This window comes from Limulus polyphemus, unplaced genomic scaffold (assembly GCF_000517525.1).
Source record: "Limulus polyphemus unplaced genomic scaffold, Limulus_polyphemus-2.1.2 Scaffold30, whole genome shotgun sequence".
In the NCBI taxonomy this organism is placed as follows: domain Eukaryota; kingdom Metazoa; phylum Arthropoda; class Merostomata; order Xiphosura; family Limulidae; genus Limulus; species Limulus polyphemus.
In genome coordinates, this window is record NW_013665640.1 from 33,499 (window position 1) to 59,311 (window position 25,813).

At 31.1% G+C, this 25,813-nt stretch overlaps 1 protein-coding gene across 1 annotated transcript in view; it reads left to right on the top strand.

Moving 5' to 3' along the window:
* The window catches only part of LOC106459733 (protein kibra-like), a 39,581-nt gene extending 15,533 nt beyond the window's left edge, over nucleotides 1-24,048 (top strand). The window contains exons 8-22 of the mRNA XM_022386516.1: nucleotides 1,150-1,314; nucleotides 1,961-2,050; nucleotides 2,820-3,548; nucleotides 3,783-3,851; nucleotides 5,041-5,127; nucleotides 5,976-6,168; nucleotides 11,138-11,254; nucleotides 11,440-11,575; nucleotides 12,786-12,940; nucleotides 15,209-15,421; nucleotides 15,797-15,895; nucleotides 16,900-17,083; nucleotides 17,496-17,569; nucleotides 20,951-21,066; nucleotides 22,778-24,048. Of these exons, the coding sequence (XP_022242224.1) occupies nucleotides 1,150-1,314; nucleotides 1,961-2,050; nucleotides 2,820-3,548; nucleotides 3,783-3,851; nucleotides 5,041-5,127; nucleotides 5,976-6,168; nucleotides 11,138-11,254; nucleotides 11,440-11,575; nucleotides 12,786-12,940; nucleotides 15,209-15,421; nucleotides 15,797-15,895; nucleotides 16,900-17,083; nucleotides 17,496-17,569; nucleotides 20,951-21,066; nucleotides 22,778-22,991 (2,641 nt within the window). The 3' untranslated portion in view covers nucleotides 22,992-24,048. The remainder of the gene's footprint in view (nucleotides 1-1,149; nucleotides 1,315-1,960; nucleotides 2,051-2,819; nucleotides 3,549-3,782; nucleotides 3,852-5,040; nucleotides 5,128-5,975; nucleotides 6,169-11,137; nucleotides 11,255-11,439; nucleotides 11,576-12,785; nucleotides 12,941-15,208; nucleotides 15,422-15,796; nucleotides 15,896-16,899; nucleotides 17,084-17,495; nucleotides 17,570-20,950; nucleotides 21,067-22,777) is intronic.
* The last annotated feature ends 1,765 nt before the right edge of the window (nucleotides 24,049-25,813 follow it).

The following is a 25,813-nucleotide window of genomic DNA, read 5'->3' on the forward strand; positions in this document are numbered from 1 at the left end:
GAACCAGTGCTGCATTCAACATACCACTGAAACACAAAAATTGATGTTTATTTTTTTTTTATATTTGCTTTTAAATTAAGAAATTGAGTTTTAAAATTTGAATTATAATCTACAGTTTGATACCAAAGTTATGGACTTAAGTTCATAAAATAGTAGTTCAGTAAACCATCTAATTTGAACCAGTGCTGTATTCAGCATACCACTGACACACAAAAATCGATGTTTATTTTTTTTTTTTGTATTTGCTTTTAAATTAAAAAAATTGAGTAATATATATAGTACTAAAATTTGAATTATAATATACAGTTTTATACCAAAGTTATTGACATAAGTTCATAAAATAGTAGTTCAATAAACTTTTGAATGCGAGTCAACAACCAAAATGACATGGCCTTTCACCCATGATCCATCTTGAAAGGGTTAAATTTGAATTAAACTTGTATGAACTCACATATACATATTTATATATAATGTTATATGCATTTAGTTTTAGATGTAATCTAAAACAGTTTTTTAAAGTTTTACCACAAGAGGAATGAAAGTAACAGCAAATCCAAACCTTTGTTGGAAAGTTTTATAGAGAGTCAGGCTGAGAAAGAAACGTAGCATCAAAGATCAAACAAATAACACCTAGATACAAACTTTAAACTGAGGATAATAAGACATATTTTGCTATAAAGTTATCTGTGAAAGTTGGTTTTAAAAATCAGCAGAGATATACTGTATGTCAGACTTAAAACCTTTATTTAAAAGCTGTACAAAACTAATTCAAACTGTTTATTACCTCAAGCACAATCTAAAGTAGTATTTCTTACAGTGACTTTTTTAATTCATTACTTGGTGTAGAGAGACAAAGGATATTTGAGTTGTTACCTGTGTACATGCTACATCATTATTTATTAATAGTTTCTGTTGCATAAATTACTATTTCAATATTAAGTCCACCACATATTTAAAACTTTTATACATAATTACCTTTCAGAATAAAAATTCATGTGGTCTCTTATAGAAATTTTGCATTGATCTTTGTTCTATGATTTTTTTTTTCTTTTCAATAAACCTAAAGCATGCTATAGATTATTATGTTGAGTTTCACTGTACGTGGTTCATAATTATTTAATTTAACTGAATGTTGTTTTACCATTTTAGGCTACTACTAATTCAAGAAAAAGAACAGCTATTACGAGAATTCAGAAGTCGCATTACAAAAGAAAGAAATCAGAATGAGATAGATTCCATCCAAGCAGAAATTTATAAGTTGGTGGAAGCTGTAGACAATGCCAGAGAAATGTCAAACAAAACCATTGCTGATAGGTTAGAAAACTTTAAGATACTGCAGTTTTTTGTTTTATTTGTATTTGACATTGTAAAAAAAAAATATTATTTGAATAAGCTATATACAATTATCTATTTCAAAGCTGGTCTTCATAGACTAAACTAATAACAACAGAGCTTCATAGAGTTTTTGGAAACACTTTTTTGTTATGAAATGCTTTCCATTGAGATTTTGTACTAGACTTTTAAATATGTACTTTATATTATTAGTTACGTGTGTATCTTTATTTATTTTTCGCTGGGTTAAGCCAGCATATCCCAAAGTGTGGGGTGTGACCCCCAGAGGGGGCATGAATGATTAGGGTAGAGTCATTAGTGCAATAATGTAAAATTAAGCATTTTAATATATTTTTTATTAATTAAAATAGTAAGTAATTACTACAACACATACATCATTGTAATGTGTATCTGTGTATTACACATCGTCAGTTAACTCGCTTTGTTACTCATTTAAAAAAAGAGGGAGCATGCAAGAAATCGTACTTATTAAAGGGGAAAACATGGATGACAAAAGTTTGGGGAATGCTGGGTTAAGCTTTGATTTTCCCTTGATCTAGAAAACAATTACACCAGAGATGCTTGTTTGTTTATTTTACTCTTTGTCATTTTTATGTTTTTCCTAAAGGTTGAGACTTCATGAACAAAAAAACAACCTGTTGCAGCAGCTAAAAGATGCCATGCGTCATACAACACTTTTAGAGTCCAAATTGAAAAGGTAGTCACATACGTTCCTATAGAATATGCAACTACTGATAAGTATATGTGATAGTGTACTTTGAAATAAAACTTATGTTTAGATGTTCAGTATTCTAAACAGATCAAATATGTTATTTCAGCCAGTTTAGATCTTTTGAATTTTATAGTATTTAAATAAACAAATCAGTACCTGAGGTATCTTTAAAGTGTAATTAAAGCATTCTTTGTATTAGGCTTAGAAACTTAACTTTTAATTAAAAGTCCTTTTTTTTTCAGTTATGCTTTGAAAATATAAAATGAACGATTTGGATTGACAAATTTTGATTATAATATTTTTTGTGAGGATTTTTGCTAGACTTGATAATGTAGTGATCATTGTCTTGGTTTTAGTTGGATTTTATGATTAGGTTATCATTAGATCTGCTTTAGGTAAAATTTTGTTGATTGGAACATTACAGCCAAAGTGCTTGTTCACAAGAAGACCTGTAAATCATACTGAACCCTCCTTGCAATATGGTGTATTTTATTAGCAGGTTGTGGCCACCATTGTTAAAGCATTATAATTCATCAGTTCAAACATATATGGTAAATTATGCATTTTGAGTTTAATTTCTTTGTTAAAGTATAAAACTGATTCATATCACAGAACAAGTTCATTTTATGATATACATTCATCTTGGTTATAGTTATTAGCTAGGTTCTTTTAATTATTTACAAGTAAATAATTAGAAATGTGATTGTTAAGAATAAGTAAATGTTTATTAATGGAAGATATAATTTTGTTCCAGTTTGTCAGCCAGCACTTTATCCATGTCATCAAGCAGTTCTCTCGGGTCTCTCAGCACTGGGTCGTTGTCTAATAGCAGCAAAGGCTCATTGAGTAGTCTCAGTTTCACTGATATCTATGGGCTTCCTCCAATTGCTGTCAATCCATCTCTTGAAGATCTTCACAAGCAAGTTAGTCAAATTTTACAGTGCAGTACACACAGTATCAATTCAGGAGCAGCATTTGAAGATTCATCTTCACCAGGATTAGGCCCAGGGCTTAGTGGACCATCTCTCTCTCCTCGTTCATCACTTTCATCTGTATCTCCACCAGTCTCACCATATGACCCTGCTTTTGAAATAGCTCATTGGGATAGGCAACAAAGGGTTGACATGAACAACATACAAGAACAGCTTGGAGAGCTGAGACTAATGCCTTCGTCTCCAGAGTTTCTTAAAAGTGGCAACTTAAATGCAATCTCACATGTTCAACATCATAAGGGGAATCTACCTCGTAGATGTCAAATCCAGGGTCAATCTTCAGATCAGTATGTTTTTTCTGCACAACAGCAGCCCCTAGACACAAGTGCTGAGACTTCAAGAAATACCGCACTTAGTCCAATCTGTGAGCATGGACTCAGTTCTGATACAGTTGATAATACTAGCTTAGTTAACAGTCAGGGTTTGTGTGCAGCAGGCAGTGATGAATCAGTAGCAGGAGACAGTGGAGTTTTTGAAGCTTCAGTAAAACGGTATGTCTAGTCATTTTGTTATTTTATTGATCTATTTATAAGTATTGCTTCGGCATAGGGAAAGCATTGTCACCCAAGTAGTGTAAATAATCTTCTGTTTTTCCTATTTTGTTATCTTACTATCAACATTTAAATATGTATATTATTTGGTATAAGTTATGTGACATTTATTTTCTGTTTTACTTATTTTTTGAGCCAAAAATATGTTTTCATTATAAAACCATGTTTTAACAGGCCAGAAAAGGACAGACTGGGATTACACAACTCTAACATTGAAGCAGCTCAAGTGCAAATTAAATTGAGGTAGGAATTAATGATCTTTTACAAACTTGTGAATTAATCAATTAAGATTAATGTATAAATATTTTTAATAATTTTATTTTTTGATGTTAAAATGTTTTAGAATAAACTAATAGTTTTTATAGCACTGAAAATTTTTAGCTCATTGCACAAGATAATAAGCTTTAAGTGATAGTCTTACTGCATACATCATTATGCAATTAAATTAGCCCTCTTATTATTGATTATGTTAGTTTTGTTACTAATGCAGTTAGCTCTTTGAAAAACTGTATAATGATTAAAAAACTGCATAATGTATCTATTTTGTCTAGCATTATCAACTGTAATTGTGAACTGTCAATTAATTAGATAAATACATAATCAAAGCTAATTAAATAAATAATTCAAATAACAAATGCTAACAAAACGTACATCATAAATAAAACATAACTTACGATGTATATTAGTGTATGTTATTTTAACATATTTATTTATTTAGTTTTGATTATAAAATGTCAGAAATTGAGAACAAAGAAATATCTAAGTCAGTATGTTGCTCATTTTTGCCAGATTTGTTGAATTGGTAAATATTGGTTATCAGTTTTGCTTAAAATTGTAGCCTCACAGAGGATATTTTCTATTTCTGATGTCAAGCTTAGACAAGATTTTGATCAGAAGATTTAGTTGTGTAAAATATGTTAGAATATCTCAAAAGGAAATATTTTCAGGAAACGTGGAATAATTCTGGTTTTGGGTTTATGTCTGCGTAATTGGATAAATTACAAGCTGTTCCACTTAAATGTCTACATACTTTCAAACTCCATCGTGAGAAGCATAGAGAGAGATTCAATAATATTTGTTGCTTTGACTTAGCAGTTTTTTCATTACAAGTACTTTTTTTATTAGCCAAGGAACTTCCCATTTAACTAAGAATACTTATAAGTTTCATATTTACCCATATCTGTATGGTAGTTCTAGTTATTGAAATTATGAGTTTTCAATTTTGCATAACATGCTATCATATTTTTTGTCACACTTTCAATGATTTAAAATGTTTCAACTTAGTTTTATTATATAGTAAAATTCTCCTTGGATTTCATATGCCTATTTCACCATGCTCTAAAGTGCTAGTTCAGTAACTGTCATGTGGGATAACTTATTTTAACAGCATAATCTATTTATTAAGATGATGATGATGATGTTTTTTTTTAAGGTATGCTGTAGATGACAATTTGCTTCATGTTGGGGTTGAACGAGCAAGAAATTTAATGGCATTATTTGTGCCTGACGATCACAAAGTGTAAGTTTTGAAACACTTTTCTGTTTTATTATGGAGTTTCTTTAGTGGGTATTATTGTACTTTTTTCTTTGCCAAGTACAATGGGTTTTTCTTGTAACTTGATAAGAACAAAAGAAGACATTCTTTAGACTCAACTAGAATGTAGAAATTTACTGTGAATTAGTGCTCTCAAAGATTCAAACATTATTTGATCTAAAGACCCAATATCAAAATATAAGCATTGTACAGAATAGATTTTTATGCACTCTGTTTAATTTAAAAATTTTATTGAAGGCTAAAAGAAAGTTACTTCTTTTTTTTAGGGACACATATTAGAAATAATTATTACCAAACTATTAGTTGGTTTGGTTTGTTATGAATTTTGCGCAAAGCTACACAAGGGCTATCTGTGCTAGCCATCCCTAATTTAGCAGTGAAAGACTAGAGGGAAAGCAGCTTGTCATCACCACCCACCTCCAAATCTTGAGCTACTTTTTTACCAATGAATAGTGGGATTGACCATCACATTATAACACCCTCATGGCTGAAAGGGTGAGCATGTTTGGTGGGACAGGGATTCGAACCCGCAGATTGCGAGTCGAGTACCCTAACCAAACTATTAAAATAATACTTTCTTATTGTTATAAAAGTGTGTTTGTATTAATCTTAATGCTATCCCTTTCAGTTTTTTTTTTTTAGGCTGAGTAAAATCATCTGGTAGACAGTGAGTATAATCCAATCTATCATAACAGGAAGTTTGAGGAATTATACATTTTTATCAAAAAAAAAGACACTTTTTTCCCCCCTCTTTTTACTTTCCTGTTAAATTGTGAGAACATTAGTTTACATTTTCATATTAATATTTCTAGGTACATCAAAACAAGCTTGTTACCTGGATCTTTAGACATGTTACAGAAGGAGAGTACCAAGTTCTTGGACAGTCTAAGAAAGCCAACCATTGGTGAAAACTTCAGATTCCACATTCCTTTGTCCAAGCTGTATACAAAGACTTTACAAATTAGTGTTTGGTGCATGGCCCCCTCGGGAGAAGAGGAGTGTCTGGTTTGTTTTACTGTTTTGAGTAATTAACTTATCAAATATTATTGAAAGTCAAAAATATTGTTTTCAGTTTGTTTGTATGCTGTTTTTAAGTTAGTATGTGATCATTCACTCAGGTTTCTCTAAACTTTTAATAAAAAATCCTTAAGGTATGAATGAAATGTTACAGTAGAGTGAATAATTTGTTATTCAGTGTGGATATCTAATTTTAAACTGATATTTTTTTTAAAGTTCTAATAAATTGCACTTAGCATTTAACAAGTGCAAGGCTGACTAACAAGAATGAAAAAAAAATTAAAATCCACTCTTCTTTGTTAATAATCTTTGAATGTAGTCTAGCAGATAAGCACCCAAAATTGTCCAAATTGTGAAGAAACCTTGAAAATTTTCATACTTGTAGATTTTTACATGGAGGTTCATATAAAAACAAGATCCAATGCTGATCTTGCCCTAATTAACCACCATCTTGGATTCCAATATGGCAGCCATCATCTAGTGTCATCTAAATGTTTAAACATGTTATCTTGGCTAGTAAGTTTGGTTTTAATAATCAAACAAATGTATAAACCATTATAATTTTAAAGCGTGCTGCTAACCATTACTAGTTTGCTTCTGCATCTGAAAAATCAAGTGAACAACAGCAAAATCATAAACAAAAAAAGAAAATAATTATTATTACTTTTTAAAGTTTTCAGTGCTGACTGAAGGATGGAGACCACTTTAATCTGTTTTAACAATACTTTGTTAGCATGCTTTGCTGTGCACTGTTCCATTATATTGTTGTAGTTTTATTTTTTGTTTACTATAATTCAAAATTGGTCTTCAAACCTGTGACGTTCAAAGACCCTTCAAAAGGTGTAAGCCAAAATGTTGGGTAGAATAAAAAAATTATCTGAAGTTGTTTTTTATCTTCATTGAAAATTAAATTAATTATTATTTTTTTTACATTTCACCAATTTTATTATTTCTACATTGGGAATAATAAAATTACTTTGGAACCTTTATATGATATCTTAAGTACATTTAAAAGGGCATGAGATAATACCAATGCTCCAGTGAATGATTTTTGGAAGATCTGAATGTATTTTCCCCCGTGTATCGCTTACAGTGGACATTAACGTTGTAGTTTTGGAAATTGCCCATGTGCACAAATTACACATCCAGGAGTTATGGATTGCTTTTGGAGTTACCAAAAATATCTCGTATATCCCTCCAGACAGTATTGCCAATGATTTTGTTCTAAGCACATGCAAGAATCTAACTTTCTGTCACACATTCATGGGCTTCAGTAATGTGTCAGCCTTCTTTGAATGAGAAAAGAAAACTGCATTTGTAACTACAGCATTTGCTAACTTTTCAGAAACACCACAAGAAATCAAGCAGGAGGATCGTGCATTGACAGAATGGTTCATTGTGTTACTGCACAGCTGCATTTGCCCAATTAATGATGTGAACCAGGCCAACCAAGCACTCTTTGCCCAAGGAAAAGGAGCAAGAAAAAACATCCCTCCATTGCAGACTGCTCTTGAACAGCATGTCATATATGGGAGCATCCAATAGTGCTTGAACAGGATGTACCAACTCCAGGTGAATGAAGTTGGGAGCAAGCAGACAAAGGCTGGACACCTTTGAACAATTGTAACAGAAGCTGTCAAGTCATGCAATGACCTCATCCATGTTCCAGCAAGAAAATATGCAGAGATCTTGGCAAATGCTTGCCCTACACTGCATTGTGTTTCTGTGCTAGAAATTGCCACCAAGAGTAATGTTTCAAATGTCCATGATGGTTGGGATAAACTTTAAATCATCTTTGTTTGCATTGGTGTAAACTATACATGTATTTGCATGAATCATGTGATTCTTGTAGCATAAGTTACAGTAATGTTTGGATAGCTTTTTATGCTTTAAGTACGATTGTTATTTTTTGTCTTTGTGTTTGAGTGAAGTTTACACTAGTGATGGATGATGTTTCACATTGTGGTACACATTTGACAGATGTGTTCTTAATGCACATGCTATATAATTGTTATAATTGTATATTTCAAGCCTTTTGTATGTGGCTAGTTAAACATAATTCAATAAAGATATAGAAGATCAAGAAAGTTTGTCAAACAGGAAATTAGGACATCAAAAATAATGTATGAAAAAAAGTCAGCTGAAAATGTAAAAAATTTACAGTAAGGACTTTTTCTAATAAATTAAGGGTAAACAAAATGTTAGGATGGGGGTAGGACCTTTGAAGGATGATAAAGAAAGGTTGATTAATATGAGATCACTGGGTTATAAAATCCTGCTTTTTCTTCAGTTTTTACAAATGAAGATTTAAACAATATTCCTCGTGTTGAACAGTTGAAAAATGGAAATAAGATCAAACAAGATGATCACATTAATTCTGAGCTTGTTAAGAAAAGAGTGGAATGTATAAAGAACAATAAGGCTTCTGGGCCAGATAATATTTTCCCAAAGGTTTTGAAGGAGGTTAAGGATTGGATATGTGATCCACTTGCAACTATCTTTTTTTATAACTCCTTGAATAGTGGGATTGGAAGTTGGCTAATGTTACTCCTTGTTGCAAGAGAGGTGATAAAAATTGTCCCAGGAATTATAGGCCTATTAGTCTTGCATCAGTTGTGGGAAAAGTTTTAGAAAGTCTGATAAAAGATGCTTTGCAAAATCATTTAACCAAGTTCAGAATTTTTTTGGATAGTCAACATGGTTTCACTAATGAAAAATCTTGCCTTACAACTCTTTTGTCATTCTTTGAAAAGGTTACTGCTTATGTAGATGAGGATAAGAGTGTAGATTTGGTATATCTGGATTTTCAGAAAGCATTTGACAAGGTGCCACATAAAAGGCTTGTAAAAAATTATCTTTAAAGGTGTGGCGGATAAGTTAGCTAATTGGATAGATGAGTGGCTGGATGAAAGAAATCAGAGGATTGTTATAAATGAAGTTCAGTCAAACTGGTTTACTGTCACAGCTCAGTTTACTGGCTCAGTCTTAGGACTTTTGCTCTTTTTTAATTTACATCAATGACATAGATGAAGGAATCATCAATAAATTTGCTGATGACATTAAGGTCTTAGGTGTTATTTGTTGTGAGGAGGAGGAAGATGTTTTACAAAAGGATTTGGGCAAATAAATGGCAGATGGATTTTAATTATAATAAACGCAAGATAATGCACATGGGTTATCATAATTTGGATGGGAATAACCTTAACAGTGTCATGAAAGAAAGGGATCTTGGTGTAATGATTGATCAGTCTCTTAAGTCATTGAAATAGGATTTTAGGTTGTATCTACAGAAACATTGAATACAAGTCTAAAGAGGTTATAATTTCATTGTACAGGTCACTGGTTAGGCCACATTTGAGATATTATGTTCAATTTTGGGCTCCTTACCTTAGGAAAGACATTGAATTATTGGAAAGGATTACTAGAATTGTGCCTGGGATGGAGGGGTTGTAATATGAAGAGAGATTAAGATTACTGAAATTGTTTTCTCTTGAAAAAAAAGAGTTTGAGGGGATCTTATTGAGGTGTTTAAGATTGTTAAGGGAATTGATAAGTGTTGATGCATCATCTTTTTTTGTACTTAATGGTGAGAATGGTAAGACAAGGGAACACATATAAATTTTGGCAGGATAGGAGTCGTCTTCAGCTATGACAGTTTTGTTTTTCTAACAGGGTGGTTGGCCTTTGGAATGTGTTGTTTCAGATGTTGTGGAGGCAGTAAACTGAAGTGAGTTTAAGAAAAAGCTCTAAGTGAATGGCTTTGAGGGTTTATTTTTATTTAATAGTTTTAGTTTAGTTTAGAGGATGGGACAGCCTAGATAGACCAATAGGTCCCTTGTTGTCCCTAATCATTATGTTATCTTATAATGATATTTGTATTATAAAATGTTTTGTACTTTAACTAACAGCCATATTGAAACTAGAAAACTTCATATGCTAAATTAATTGCTACAATCAAATTCTGACCAGAAAAATCTAGTTTCAGGTATTGAAATGACATTTATGTGGAGGTTGAAAATATAGTTTTACACAAATAGTTACACAAATATAGTTTTTTGGTGGCCATATTAAAATTTAATATGGTGGCTGTTTAGGAAAATCTCCACAATAAGTTTTGCTTTTACATGAATCTTTACATAAAAAATCTATATGATTGCCAAACTATAGAAATTTAAATGACATTTCTATGTACATTTGAAACGTGTAGTTGAGCAGATGTCTGCTATATTGGAATAAGAAATGGTTGCGACTGTTCAAAGTGTGAAGAAAGCATGAAAATTGGTGTGTTTTCAGTTTATATATATATACACACACACACACACCAGTTTTCAGTGTTTCTTCACCCTTTGAACAATTTTTAAAATTATCTGTTGCACTAAATGTAGGTTCAATAGGAAAAAACTCACTTGGGTCATAATTCAATAGTAGAGGTCAAGACAACAAGAAAACTAAAATAAGTGAAAATAGTCAGATAGAAATTGTTGGGTTTAAATGTTTATTGTATTTAAAAAGGGTTTGTATTTTTCATCTGAAATAATAAGTATAAATTAAATTTTTTAAACAAATTGTTTGGATTGTAAAAATTTCAGGAAAGAATTGCTTAAATATTTAAAGAAGTTAAAATGTTTGTTTGTAAGTTTTATTTTTAATTTTATTTTTTTGCCTTAAGACAGAAAAATGGCAAATTCTAAAGTGTCACATTAACCTTACCAATTCAGAAGAGTAGAAAATGTATAATTTGAAGTATAGATTATGGAATATTATTGTATCTAAATTATGATCTTACTAAAATAGTCTTAAGACTTTTTTGCACAATACTTTAGCCATTAAACTTCTTTTTTTTCCCATTTTCTTGAGTACCAGATTTTATGTATTGGTATGCAAGTTGCTAATGTAAATAATTCCTCTGGATATTTTCATTTATTTTTGCTTAATTTTATATTTTAAACTATTGCAGGGTGGTGCTCAAGTCAGTCTTGCTGACTTCAACTCAGATATCACCATTACAAAGTGGTACAATATGCTCAATTTTCGATTCCTGCAACCAGAAGCAGTTCATGACAAAAATCAGAAGGTATACGTATATTGAAGATTTTTGTGATGTTTATATTTGAGAGTACATTGGAAATTTCTGTTCACATTATTTTCTTATAAGACTTTTTTTTAAATAATTCTAAGTGATTTATATGAGCTGTTAATTTTGAATAGTTGCTAAATATGAAATTGTTACTCATATAACTAAAGTCCAATTATCTTTAGGCTGTTACTAAGGCTGAAGAAGAACGAGTTGACTTAGGTGAATCTTTACATGCTCGGGTTTTTACTTTAAAAGAAGAAAGTAGTGATGAGTCGACCATAATTTCATCCCAAACTTCAACACTTACCAGGAATCAAGGTACAAGATTTACATAATTTTTTTTATTTGTAGGGGGCTTCAATTGTGTTTTTATCATTATTTTCTTTTTGATTAGGAATGTTTAAATGCCTTTTTTAATGAAATTATTCCTTTAGTGCTGAAATTTCAGAAGAACTGTTCTTTAGGCCTCAGAGAAGTTATAAAAAACCTACTTATTTGAGAGTAATGCAGGATTTTTTTTTAGTTTAATATTTATAGGGGAGGAAATTCTGCCATGACTGAACTAATTTCATTTTTTTCATTACTTTTGTCAAATATTTTTAATAGTGAATGGTAGATCAAGAAAAAATTTAAAATGATCATAACGTCTGAGTGTTAATCTCAGGTCTAATGTGAAAAGCCAACCAAAACATAAATAGATGGGTGGGCTGTACAGCTTTAGTCTCGTATATATTTTGCAAGTCTGTTTCAGTAATTCATATAAACTAAAAAGGTAAAAGTTATGACACCATCTTAACAATGAAGACTTGTAGATCACACTATATGAGTTTGTTTGAGAAATAACTATATCTCAATTTCTACGAAATCGCTGCATCATGGTAACACATTTCATAGTAAGAGCTTCACTAAAATTATTAGGAAAATGTAAAATGTCACTTGAGAAACTTATTACAAATAATCATTTTTTTGTTTTTTTTTCATTTTATTTATTTGCCAAAAAAAGCTCCATTCAAGGTGCTAATGCATCCTTAAATTTTTTTTCTGATAAAAATAACTGAAATACATTTTAAAATATTGTTTTTATTGAAATATGAATCTAGTAATGTAAGGGGTGTCAAGTCTTAACTTCTGGTGAGGCTGGTTCTATAAAAGTTAACTCATTAATGTTATTTTTCAGTGAATGTTATTATCGTACAAAATGACAAAACACAAATGAACTTAATGTTATATCTAAAAAATTACTATATGACATTAAAAAAACATGTAAAGAAAAGAAAAATAATTTAATGAGTAGCCTAGAGTTTAGTGTATTACTAAGAAAAATTTGATAAACAGTTATTACTTTATATTTGTAAGTTTTTATCTGTTTGACAAAACCCACATGGTGAGCATGTCATCTTTTAATCATCTTAAAGAAACAGATTCAAATCATGACATTCTTTAGCAATGAAAATTCATAAAATGTTTTTCATATCTAAATTTTAGTATAACAAAGGCTGGTTGTTTTTGTTTGTTTTTTTCATGAAAGATCCAGGTATTGTGGAATATGATGATTTATTAATGGGACAAGATGATGATGAAGAAAGTGATGATGAGGAGGAGAATTTTATGGAAAACTGTAGAAACATTGCTGATGAAACAGATTTTCAAGAGTCTGAATATGCTGGGGACAACAAGTGTGAGGTATTATTTTGATGGTGCATCAGTGCTGATAGTTTTGGATTTATATGAAAATTTAATATATAAAATGTGGTTCAGTTTGTAATAAGTAATTAGTAGTTTAATTTTATATAAGTAAAAATAAATATTTGTAAAATATTTTTGTAAGCATCTTGCTAATTTTTGTAACTCAAATGAAGAATATAATTAAATTTAAAAATTTATAATGTAAATGTGAAATTTTAAGACATGATTTTATAGATGGGTGTATTGTTATATTCTAATTCACTCACACACTACAGGTAGGTTAAAGTGTGCATGTCATGACCTTTTAGAGAGTTACATACCAAATTTAATTGCTTTATTATCAGTGTATACAAATAAACTTGGCATCAAAACACAGTTAATAAATCAAATATTAATATTAGTTTTAAGTTTTTAATTTTATAAGGAAATATATTTAAAAATTCTTAACCTTCCCTATTATGAGAATTGTGACATTTCTTCTCTAATCCATTTTCTAATTTATTTATCACTCCTTTCTGAAATAAGGAGTTTAATGTAAATTACTCATTATAATATAGGTATTACTAAGACAAAGTCTAATTTTTATAGCCTTCAATTGTATTTGCTTGCAGAGTCATAAACTACAAAATCAGATCCACTTGCCCACTTATCGCATCCTGTCGTTCAAAAATTGCCAATAGTTCTCTGACGTTTTATACTATATTATTTATAATCAGTATGAAGACAAAGTCTTAATCAATCAAATGACGTATCATATTACACTGATTCCAGTACAAGATATTATTTATCTTGTCTTTATTTTGAAAGTTTCTTTTATGGTGTTCTGATCAAAAAGCTTTGGAAATTATTTTTATGCTCTTATGCCATAGTTATAGAACATTGTTTGCTTTTTGCATGTTATTATTCTGTGTTCCAATGTGCATTATTAAAGTAAATAAAAAATTATTTACCAGTACCATTAGCATGAAAAAATAAGTAGGCTTAAATTGACTGCCAACCAACAGCTTAAAAACAATAGGACAAAGATAAGTACTATATTTATTGTTTTTCATGTATATTCCTTATTCATTGTTACAAAAGAAACTCAAATGTAAAAATTAGAACTTATTAGGTTAGATTAGGTAAGATAATGAATAATAATAATAAAAATTCTTCATAAGGTATGCTTCCGAGCAGCTCATGCTTTAAGTCATTCAATATGGTAACATGAGTTAGGTGTTCACCAAGTGAGTTACAACTTGTACGGCAGGATTATTATTAGACATAGTTCAAAGGGCAATAAAACTGAAATTAAGTATAAGTAGATGTATACTATTATGAGCTTTAAGCTATTTAGGATAAACAATTGTAGTTTCCTGTTACAATCTGCAGCCATTCTATAAATTAAAGAAAGTAACTTAAATTTATTTTGTATTTTTTTATGGTGGTTACAAAATCAATCAAAGCAACTGAGTGCATATAGAGTTAGGGTAGAGAAAACAATAGATAAAATATAACATGTTACAGAAAAAAGTTTGATGTTTATTTAGGAGATTTTAAAGGTTATGCAAATAAAATTTATAAATTTTCAGATGAAGAAAAAATGTTTAATCATGACATGAAAATTACTTTGCACTCGGAGCAGTCGACGCTTTGACTCCATATATTCATGGACAAATTTTTAGGAAAAAATACTTAATTAAAAAATCTGATTTTTTTTACAAAAAACTTTTAATTGTTTATTGAAAACTTGCCAAATTTCATAATGATACATAAAACATATTAAAAGTTACAGTATGGAAACTCTAATGACTACTTTGTGGCTACAAGGTCAGTCACATTGACTGACCCTTTATGGAAAAAGTTAATTGTTTGAGTAGCAAATCACCTTGTATAGGCTACATCATATTTGTTGACAATGCCTGACAGCATAACTAGGTGTTACTGGCAACACTTAGAAGAACTAACTATATTCTTGTAGCAAGTGTGTTACATTTTGATCTGTTTAAATAACTAAATATATGGCATGCATATACAATTCTTTTTTTTTTCCTTCTTTGTTAAAAAGCAGTTATATTTTAAAAGAAACAACACAGTAAACTAACTGAGAAAATTACCTTATTAATATTATAATAACTTGATGACTGTTGTAGGTGAAAACAGTTTTTTAAATAAAAATTTTAAAGCATCTCTTTATAAAAAGCATAATTAGACAAGATTTTTTACAATGTAAGAAAGAAATCTTTTGGTTAATTTGTTCAATTATCTTTCATTTCTTTTCTTCAGTTGCAACAAGAGGAAATATGTGAGGAGTGTTTAGCTGAGAAAATAAACCAGCAGGTGGAACTTTGTGATAAAGAGACCAACACAGAATGTGTTTTTCCTCCATTTCGTGGAAAACAGAAACAAACCGAAGATGCTATGCGAACCAGTGTCATCAAACGATCACAAACCTTCACTCCCAGTGTTGCTGTAAACAAACACCAGTATGTTTGTAGAGTAAGTGTAGTTCATTTGTGCTTGATAAATGTGGATGAAGCATAACTGCACTTTTATTTGCCTCTTTGAAAAGTCCAAGTACAAATATTTATATAAAATGTAATATCAAACTTCTTAATCTCGCATGTAGTTGAAAAATGTGCATAGTCTCATGTACATATTTTGTAGAATAAATATTTCATGTTACAAGGGATGATAATTAAAGGAAAAGGACTATAACTTCACTTAAGTATTTTGTTTTGAGTTTTGAAAGAGTAGTAATTTTCTTATGTTTTCACTCATTAATCAGTTTACTATAAGGTGAAATTATATTTGTAAAATTGTTTTATCATATACATTAATTGTCATAACATATAAATATTTATTTAATTTTAGTTAAACAGAAGTGACAGTGATAGTTCTATGCCCTTGTACAAAAAAGGAGCTACTTTCCAACGGAATTCTGCCAGACGTCAGAGTCTCAGACTGAAGAAGGTTGGTAAAAGTAATTTAAAGTCAAAACTAGAAAAGAAGCCTTTTGTGGTAAAATTTTTCTTACCTTTTATTGTAAAAATTAGTTTTGGATCATTTAATATAAAAAAAGAAATATTTTGAGGTTAATGAAATAAAAACATGGTTAATATCAGTACGTAGCAGACTGTTATTCTGCAGAAATAGTTGAGGCTACTGTTTTGAAGTGTCTGAAGAATTTTATTAGTTTTGAAAACAAGTCTACAGACTTCATGTGAAACACAAATGATTTTTTTATAATACCCATGTTTTTTTTTCCTAATTTTTACCTTTTAAGTTTACTTTAGAAATTTCAGGGCAGAGTCGATGATCTTATGTCAAAGTGTATGATATAGGGTTTTCTCTAAATCATAAATATGTGTTGCTTAATATGTAAGAAACATGAGAGATCAGATGTTAACAAAATAGCTGTGCATGGTCTAATGGTTAACATGCTGAGACTGTGAATTTGAGGGTTCATGGTTTGCATCATATTTTCACAGAATGTGCTCTGCACTTTAGGGTAAGTGTGCTTTAAGAGTGATGAGCATATCACATATTTGGTCAGAGATACGTCTTATTAATTCAAAGCTAGGAATGGCTATAAACAGAGCCCTTGAGTAGCTTAACAGGAAAATTTAAAACAATGTAATACAATGTTAAAGGACCCAAAGTTTTTACCTTAGGCTATAGTGAAATATATCAGAAGGAAAACAATTTTTTTCCTCCGTTAACTTTTGACTAAATAATGGAAGATTTTATTTTCTGTTTTACATAAACTGTTCATTGGCCAATATACAAGTTGTTTACAAAAGTGCCTAAGATTCAGTATCTTGTTTAAAAAACATTCTAATATTATATAAACTTTAATAATTATATGACTATAATCATTTTATAGGCTTTTATATTTTTATCTTTGTGCTGTATAAATAGTTGGAAATGTCTTAATATTTGTGAAACAATGGCCTTTTCTTGACATCACTAACTAGATGACCACAGTGTGTGCCAAGCACCATCATCCCTCTTCAGGTGGATTAAAAAATGCCAATGTACGAACTTCAATAGATCTAGCTTTAGACCTTCAAGCATCTCATACTCAACTAACACTTCTACAAGATGAGCTCTCCAGACTACGTAAAATGAAAGAACAGCTAGAATCAGTAAAGACAACACGTAAGCCACAAATTTACTGTAGCTTCTCAGGTTCTTGAGTCTATAATGAACCTACTCTGACACTAATGATTATTACAAATGGAGCCTGGCCGTGCATGTTTACTAAAGCTTGAATACTTATTTTTTGATTTCATCTTAAAACTCTCTAATTAAATGGAATCAATTTTGGGCTTAATTATCAAAAGATTTTTTTAAGTATTATCTGTAACTGAGAAAAATTGATTCATTGATAAGAAATATTTTGTCTTTACTATTAGCAATCTAAAGTTTATGCCTAGATGATACTACTAATTTTTTTAGTATAATTACTGAATCTCTAATTTTTGGGTTATTATAATTATTCTTTTTTTTTTTTTTTACATGCTGAGTAATTATTGGCCAGATTAATGTTGTTGAAATTTTTGTTTATTAGGTGGAGGTGCTATACCATCATGGTTATTAGAAAATGAGCAGATTCAACGAATATTATCAAGTGCTGTAAGTGAGGTAAGTAGATTTAAAAAATTATCTGTTCAACAAAAACGTAAAATAGAAAAAAAGGTCTTTTCAGAAATGCTACTCACTCTTCCATGAAAATATAACTACTATCTCTTGGCACTGCGAAAAACATTTTTGCACATACACCAAACTTTTGAATGAAATTCCATATGTGCCTTTCTATGGTGCAATCAGCATTAGACTATAACACTTCACCAGTAGCCTTCACCTACCGACATGTTGTGGTTTGTTGGCACCTCTTGATGTTTGTCGCATGCTCCGATCACCACTGGCGCTGTTGATCCATTTGCTAACTTGAGCTGACCGTCAATCATGTACTGTTTAATCATGGTGATAGCACTTCCTTCTTGTGGTGAATCTAACGAGTTGTCTCTATTCTGTTTCTTCTGGCAGTAGCATCCATGGTGACAGTCACTCTTTCCTTGTTTCTTGCCAGCACCATCTTTTGTAGGTAGCTCCAGCTGCTTTATGTTGAGATTTTGGCAGTTGCTTGTAGCTGTTGAACTTGCACTCACTTGCAATGTGCCCCATTTTATAACAAGTATAGCATCTCTTCCTTTTGTCTGTTGAATTCTTGTCATCTTTCGTAACATTCTGCTTCTGGTCAACCACCCATGGTTTTCGATTTGATTGATGATTCTTGGACTTGCCAGTTATACTCCCTCCATGGGTTTCCATGTTCAGTTCTGCCAGCTTGGTAATCTTGTCCACATCTGTCAGTGCTATTTCTTTTAAGTGACTTGTCAGTGGAGCATGTGATCATGAACTGTTCATGTATTAATAGCTCCACTAATCCTTCAAAACTATCTTCACATTTGGCCATGTCAGTCCACCTTGTGAAGTATTGCCATAGATGTGCCACAAACTGAAAGACAGTCTCTCCAGTGTCAGGTTTGACTTCTCTGAACTTCCAGCAAAAACCTTCCTCGGTGAGTTCATAGCATTTTAGCAAGGCCACTTTTAATTTGTCATAGTCCATGACATCTTCTGGTGTCATGCACACAAACACTTGTAAGCCTTTTCCTGTGAAAAGTGGGCTGAGACAGACTGTTCAGTAGCCTTTGTCCCAGTTCTGACTTTGGGCGAATCTTTCGTACTTCTTCAGAAAAGCACCATGTCATCTTTCTGTTCATCAACTTTGAGCAGCTTGGGTCAGCTTGCCCTGACCCCAGTGTCATTCTTGGGTCCTTCATCTTTCTGTTTGGTAAGCTTTGTGATCTCAATTTGTGCTTTTATTCTCTCTATTTCCAGTCTCTCTCTCCTTTTCTTCCTACTCAGTTTGTGCTCTTACTCTCTCTCTCTCTCCTTTTCTTCTTTCAGTCTCTTCTTCTCTCTCTCTCTCCTTTCTTCTTTCAGTCTTTCTTCCTCTCTCTCTCTCCTTTTCTTCTTTCAGTCTTTCTTCCTCTCTTCTCTCTCTAGGTCCTGTTGTTGTTGTTTAACAAACTCTCATAGATCGCCATATTTAAGCCCAAGTTGCTCACCTCTCTCAATCCACTTATCAAAGTCAGTGAACATGGTTATCACCACCACTACAGCTTTGTGTATTTAGACCTATTTACCTGTTATTTATGTCTCTTCTACTGCTGTTTATCCATGTAGATCCTGGCTGGGCTGGATTCTTTACAGTAGGTGTCTGAGACTTGTTGGTGATAAATTTCAATAATTTATTAAAACAAGTCAAGTCTAGTGCAATCCACTCCTTACACCATTAATAGTGGATATGCCAGCCGACTGGATCTTGCATTCACCTTGGGACACGGGTCTGGGATGATTTATCTCTGCACTTGCTTATTGTAGTAAATATTTCACATAAGTATTTCTTGCATGATATACGGCTTCATTCAATGCCAAACCCCTGAGATCTACAGTTCAGTTAAGCAATCATGACATTTCTCCCACCTGTGCAACACATTAACACCATGCAAGGGGTTTATTTGACTGTACATTTTGCTGTATCACTTCTGTTTCCTGAAGAGTATTCCTTACATGAGATATGTGCTGTCTCGATTGCCCCACTTGGTTCCCCTATTAATAAGTGACATGCTCCATGAGTTTTCCCATTCTGTTACTATATTCAGGAAGAACTTGAAAAAATGAACTCCTGTATCAACTTTGATCTATCCACTGTCTTATCAATGTAGGATTCTAGTTATCTTTCTGTGTAGAGGTGAGTAGTATTTCTGAAGTTAACATTTTCCTTACCTGAAAATATATTTCAGACAGATTCTCACCACTAAACAGAATCTTCCTACTTCTACTGTGTCTCTTTTTGCCTTGTCAAGAATGAGTCTCTGGTGTACACAATGTTCTCAAGGAGAGTAGTACACATTGAGGACATATCAACTTCCTGACCTTCTATTAGTGGAGGGCTGTAGCCTGATGCTCGTTACATCATAGTCTGCCATTGTACCTATTATTATTACATGTATAGGTGGGAATTTTCTTCGGAGGCTTGTGTGTACACAAAAACGTTTTTTGGTAGTGACATGAATTAATAGCTATATCTGTTCCATGGAGAGGTATTTATCTCAAATTCATTTTTAGATAAGGAAATGTTAACTTCGAAGAAAAAGTATAATACGAAATTTCTTAAATAAAACAGGTATATATATATCATTAACAGTCACATTAATTTTTTAACTTCTCTCTCTGGAGATTTGGTGTTAAGGTACATTTAGCAGACTTCCTAGAGACTACCATTTAAATATTATATTTTTATATGTTGAAACTACTTATTCAGTTTCAGCTTTTAAGTTTTATCAGACTACACAAAAAAAAAATGTTCTACAACAATCTAATAACCTGCAACTTTTATAGGTTATCAATTATATTTTCTATGCTGCTGTTATGTATTGTTAATACTGATAAATCCTGAGCACTAAAATTATACTAAGATATCATTTGCTCTTTTTTTAATTCTTTTTTGTTAATTATGAATTGCTGTGATTAGCATATTTAAACTAATTATCACTGTTGACAAACTTGTAGTAATTTAGTTCATTTAAATTTTTTTTATAAAACTTCAGACATTTTTCTTTATAACAAAAAAGGTTTTATGAAGTTGTCAAAAGTGTGGTCGGCATATTTTGTTTTAAATGGACACCGCATTTCTTGTGTATTACAAATTGTAAATGATGCACATTATAAAGGAACAAAAACAAGCCACTTATTGTCTATTGTCAACAGCACCCTAGTTTCGTTGTGCTACTTCTAATAAAAATGTTAAGGTTTTACAAATTTTATTCTGATATTTTTGTATTATCTTTCTTAGCAAAATGCTCCATGCAGAGATGGGATGATGGTCTTTCGTTTATTTTCATATTTCATAAAAAGTTAATTTAATATCTTCTTGTTTTTTAATCAAATTAGACATGCAAAAATAGTCCCGAAGAGAAGAAGCTAGAAAAGAGGCTAAAAAGATCATCTAAAGAAATCTATAAACTTAGAAGAAATAGAAAAAAGCAACCTGATATATCAAGCTTCAGGCAAGTGTGTTGTCTTTATAATAAGTGCATGTATACATTTCAACAAAAGAAAAGAGTAATGCTTATGGTGAGCACTTGCACATTTTCTCTTGTACATTCCCTCTATTTGAACTTAATAATTTTGACCAACCTTGCAACCACCATGTAACCATGAAATTATACATACTGTAACATTTATTATAGTAACTGTATCTTCACGAAATTTGGCAAGCTTTAAGTAAATGTTACAAGTCTTGTACATGAAAATGCAGATTTTCTAATTAATTATTTTTTAGTAGAGATTTGTTATTGAATTTATGGTGTCAGTGTCTGACTAGTCTGAGGGCAAGGGAATTTCATTAAAAATACTTTTTCTTTTTTCATTTTACAATCTTCATATTTCATTTGCATAACCTTTAGAATGTTGCAAATGAAAATCAAAAGGTTTTTCATTAAAGTGTATTTTATCTGTTCTTTTCTCTACCCTAACGCTAACAAACCTTGCAACCTTCACAAAAACAATACAGAATAAAACTAAATTACTATTTTTTTTCATTTTCAGATTATTACAGACAATTATACACTATTTATTCTTACAGCTAAAGCTAATACAGTTCAAATTCCCACTCATTGAGATTTATTGACTACCAGTTAGATCAGCACCAAAGCAAATTATCACCATGGGGAAACTTTGTTTAAACACAGCATTGAGTTACCAACACACTCAGTCAAATTACAACATGCTGCACTCATGATACATGCCAGTGCTTTTGAGAATTTTTTATTTAATTTTATGCACATATCCTAGTAAGTTTCTAATTTTTACATTTGAGTTACTTTTATAATGTTAAATGAAAAATATACATAAAAATACAACAATAAATTTACTACTTTTGAGTCTTGTACTTTTTTCTCTCAAAGTCACAATTAAAGTAAACCATATTTTTTGCAGAGGTGTTTTTGGTGCCTTATTTATTTTACATGTGCAATTTAGAACACAAAATGTTATCATGCAACAAAAACAATGTACTTAAACTACTAGAATTTAAATGGTTTTCTAAGTTAATAAAATTTCCTTACTTGTTCAAGGCAATCTCTGCAATAGCAAACTATGAAATGGATGCAGGATAACTCAAAAGTGATCATGAAAATGAGCTAACCTAGTAGAAAAAATACATTAAATTAATATATTTTCCTTCTGTTGACTATGAATAATCCTTCTTTTTTTTCTTTTTTTTAAGACAGCATGTGCTAAGAGGGTAATGACATGCGAGTTTACGTTTATGCCACATAACTCATTAATGCAAGAAGAATAGACTATAAATTTTAATTTTAGCTTTAAACTATATAACGTTTAAGTGTGCAAATCCTCGGAATCTTAGAAAATAATATAGGAGTGGAAAGAAATTCTAAATTTGGGCCATTTAGAGAAAAGAAATGTCATGTGATACATAAAAGTAAAGGTTGAGAATTTATTATTTATATATTTCCTTTTGAAATTAAAAATTAAAACTTGTATAATGTTAAGATCTTAATTATAAACTACATTTTGATGCCAACTTTACTGACATATATTGATAATTAAATTTTGAATATAACTGTAAAAAAAAGGATCATGACACTTACCTACCTGTATCTAGAAGACTAATAAGGTTTTCTCTAGTGGTAGATTTTTATGTGTGTTAGTTAAAAATAAAACTTGGTCTCATAATTACACTTTTCATTCTTGCAGGGACAAAATGGCCTTCTTTACACAAGTTAATACCATCATCCCATCTCTACCTTCAAGTGAAAGTGCTGGAAGTGTGACATCCCAGAATATCTGTGCTCCTCATGACACTATATCTGTTACTGGACCAAACAAACAAAACAGTGAAGAAGCTAAGACTAACTCACAGGAGCGATTTGAATACACGATTGATCCAGAGTATGGTGTGGAGGTGTGACCTTCATACTTTGTTTATATGGAAGTGAAACTTCACTGTATGTGTTATGATATGTCTATCAGTGTATGACTCCTCGTAAATTGGTCTCAGTTTAATGTGGTCATATGATCTGGTCTCTTGTGGAGTTGGTGTACACAGACAAGTATAGCCGTTTATTAAAGTACACTCACTGGTTGTGATAGTAGTTACATTTTATCATAAAAACTCTGTGATTAAACTAAAGAGAAGTTGATTGGAAAAGAAAAGCCTCAATCATGCATTTATCAAAGCTACCCAGGTTTCTTCTATGTGCCAAGATACTCAAATTCACAGTTATTACAAATAAACTATGATGTGTTAATAGATAATATGCTTCTAAATTGCAATCTCATTTTTCTTAACATGTTTTTATATGCAGCACGAGGAAATGTAAAATACTTCTACATAAAAGCTCCATTGTTTACACTGTATCATGTTGTAAATACGATTGAATTTACTTAAGTGGATTTAAGTTCTTCCATAGGTGAAGCTGAATTAATAAACCCAGTGAAACTGATGAGTAGGCTATTTATAGATTTTAGTACATTGTGCTTTATCTTATTTCCATGAGAAAATGAGTTTTTGACTGAAACTGTTTATGTTGTGTGAAGAAAAGTGTTATCAAAAAAACAAAAAGCAAGATTCACTTCACGGGTAGTTGAGGTATTGTAATTACATTCATAACAGTGTTTATGAGTTAATGTAAGATAATTTGGGCTGCCTTGACCCACCATGCAAAAAAAAGTGGCTCAAATATCCATGCATTGTACATTAGCTTCTGATCTGAACTATGTTTTTGTACTACTTTTGATAGCCTTTCTCATATTAAACTAACTGTTCATATTGTTTATATTTGTGTGCAGAATTTAATATTACCGAGTGAAAGTAGCAGAATGAGTACAATTGGTATTATAATGAACAATTTGTACTCATCTTTTGTAAATTTATTCATTCTGTACAATGATTTTAAGCTTTTATTACTACTTTCAGCAGTATGTATAAGCTCATTTGCAGCTAAAAATAAACTTATTTTTATTTACATGTTTTAGATTTTTATTACAGAATTATTTATTACAGTAATTTCTTCATTACACAGAAAATTTATAATTTGAAAATCTTAAGTTATTTTATCCAAACTAGCTTCATAAAGTAAACAGGTCTGCTTATTATAGAGTACAAATAAAAACTAATGCCTAAAATATTAATACTAAGAAAAACACAAGAACATCGAAACCATGTTATACTGCAGAACCAGGATACATCTATAGGCAAACATTTCGCCATCAACAACATACAGTTGAGGACTTTTCGATTCTTGGACTTGTTAGTGCTCCGAACAGACATTCACAAAAGAGAACGACTGGAAAGTAGATTAACCTACAATCTGGGGACCCTACAGCCATCTGATTTAAATGAATGCTTTTTTTTCCTATAGATTTTCATTTTAAAATTTTTTTTTATATTTTAATTGCAGTCTGTTTTATCTTTTCATGTCTTGTAATATTTATGTAAAAATGTAATTTTGAACAGAAATTTCATGCTCAACATTCCAAATACTACGCACGTAATTGCTTTGAATTCTGCATATGTGCCTTTGTTGTAAGCTGTACGATCTGACGAAGAGTGCTAGCTCAAAACGTCATCCTTCTTTAAATAAAAATATACAAAAACTTAGTGATTGTTTAATCTACTCTTTAATTTCTATATATTATTCACCTATGTGGTTTTAACTATATATTTCTTTTTATAATCATGTTGAGTTCACCAGATAAATTCTGGAACTGGATTTGGTAGTGACAAGACTAGGGTAATTCAGGAAGGTCCTGTAGTGACAGATGGCACAGTAGTAGTGGTAATAGGTGTAGACCAAATAACTTCTCTTATTCCATATTTTGTAGTAGATGGTGTCTCAGGTTGGAATTATTATACAGATGCAGTGAGAGGTTTGCTGGTTTAGTCTTTGTATTTACCAATTCAGTTTCTAGCTACTTTATTTTGTCACTAATGTTCTTTTCTACCTCAGTGAACTTTTTGTGGTTCTTAAATTTTGTCATTACAACTTTTCTGTACTATATTGATGTCCTCCTCCACTTCGTCAAACTTGCTTTGTAATCTCTCTAAATTTCCCCATTAGCTTTGTGGATCTTGTTTTTTGTCAGAATTTTTAAGTGTGTGTGTATATATATGAGGGGAGGGGGGTTGTTAAGGATTCTTGTATAATAGGTGTCTGTGATTGTTGTAGATAAATTCGAATGATAAGCGGATAGCATGCACTCCACTTGTTTTGAAATAATATATTCAAAACAAGATAAGTATATGTACAAAAATTCTTTACACTATGGAGATCACAGTTGTATCTTAAACACTATGCAGTTCTCTTCTTGTCAAAAGGCCTCTTAGGCTAATTCAATTGCTTTAGAATCCAGTTGACAAGCCGAACTATTTTTCTCTACTTTTATCCAGGTAGGTTCGATTAATTTAGAACACCTTTTGATAAAATAAAATATTCTACTTATCTCTATCAAACTGTTAATCTCACTTTAACATATCAACCGTCAAGACTATTCATTCCTAAAATGGCTAAATTCACGTTTTCTAAATCTTCTCTAACTGAATTTCTCTTTCGCTTGACTACTTTTTTTTTCCACTCCTGCTCGTTTGGTCACTGCTATTTATATGTTCATCACTGAGACCGCTAGAACTTTTTATAGCCTCGGTACCAAGGAATTGCAAACTCGATGCAAGACTTTTACCAAGTTACGTAACCAAACTCGTCATAACTATCGCCTTTAAAATAATTGCAT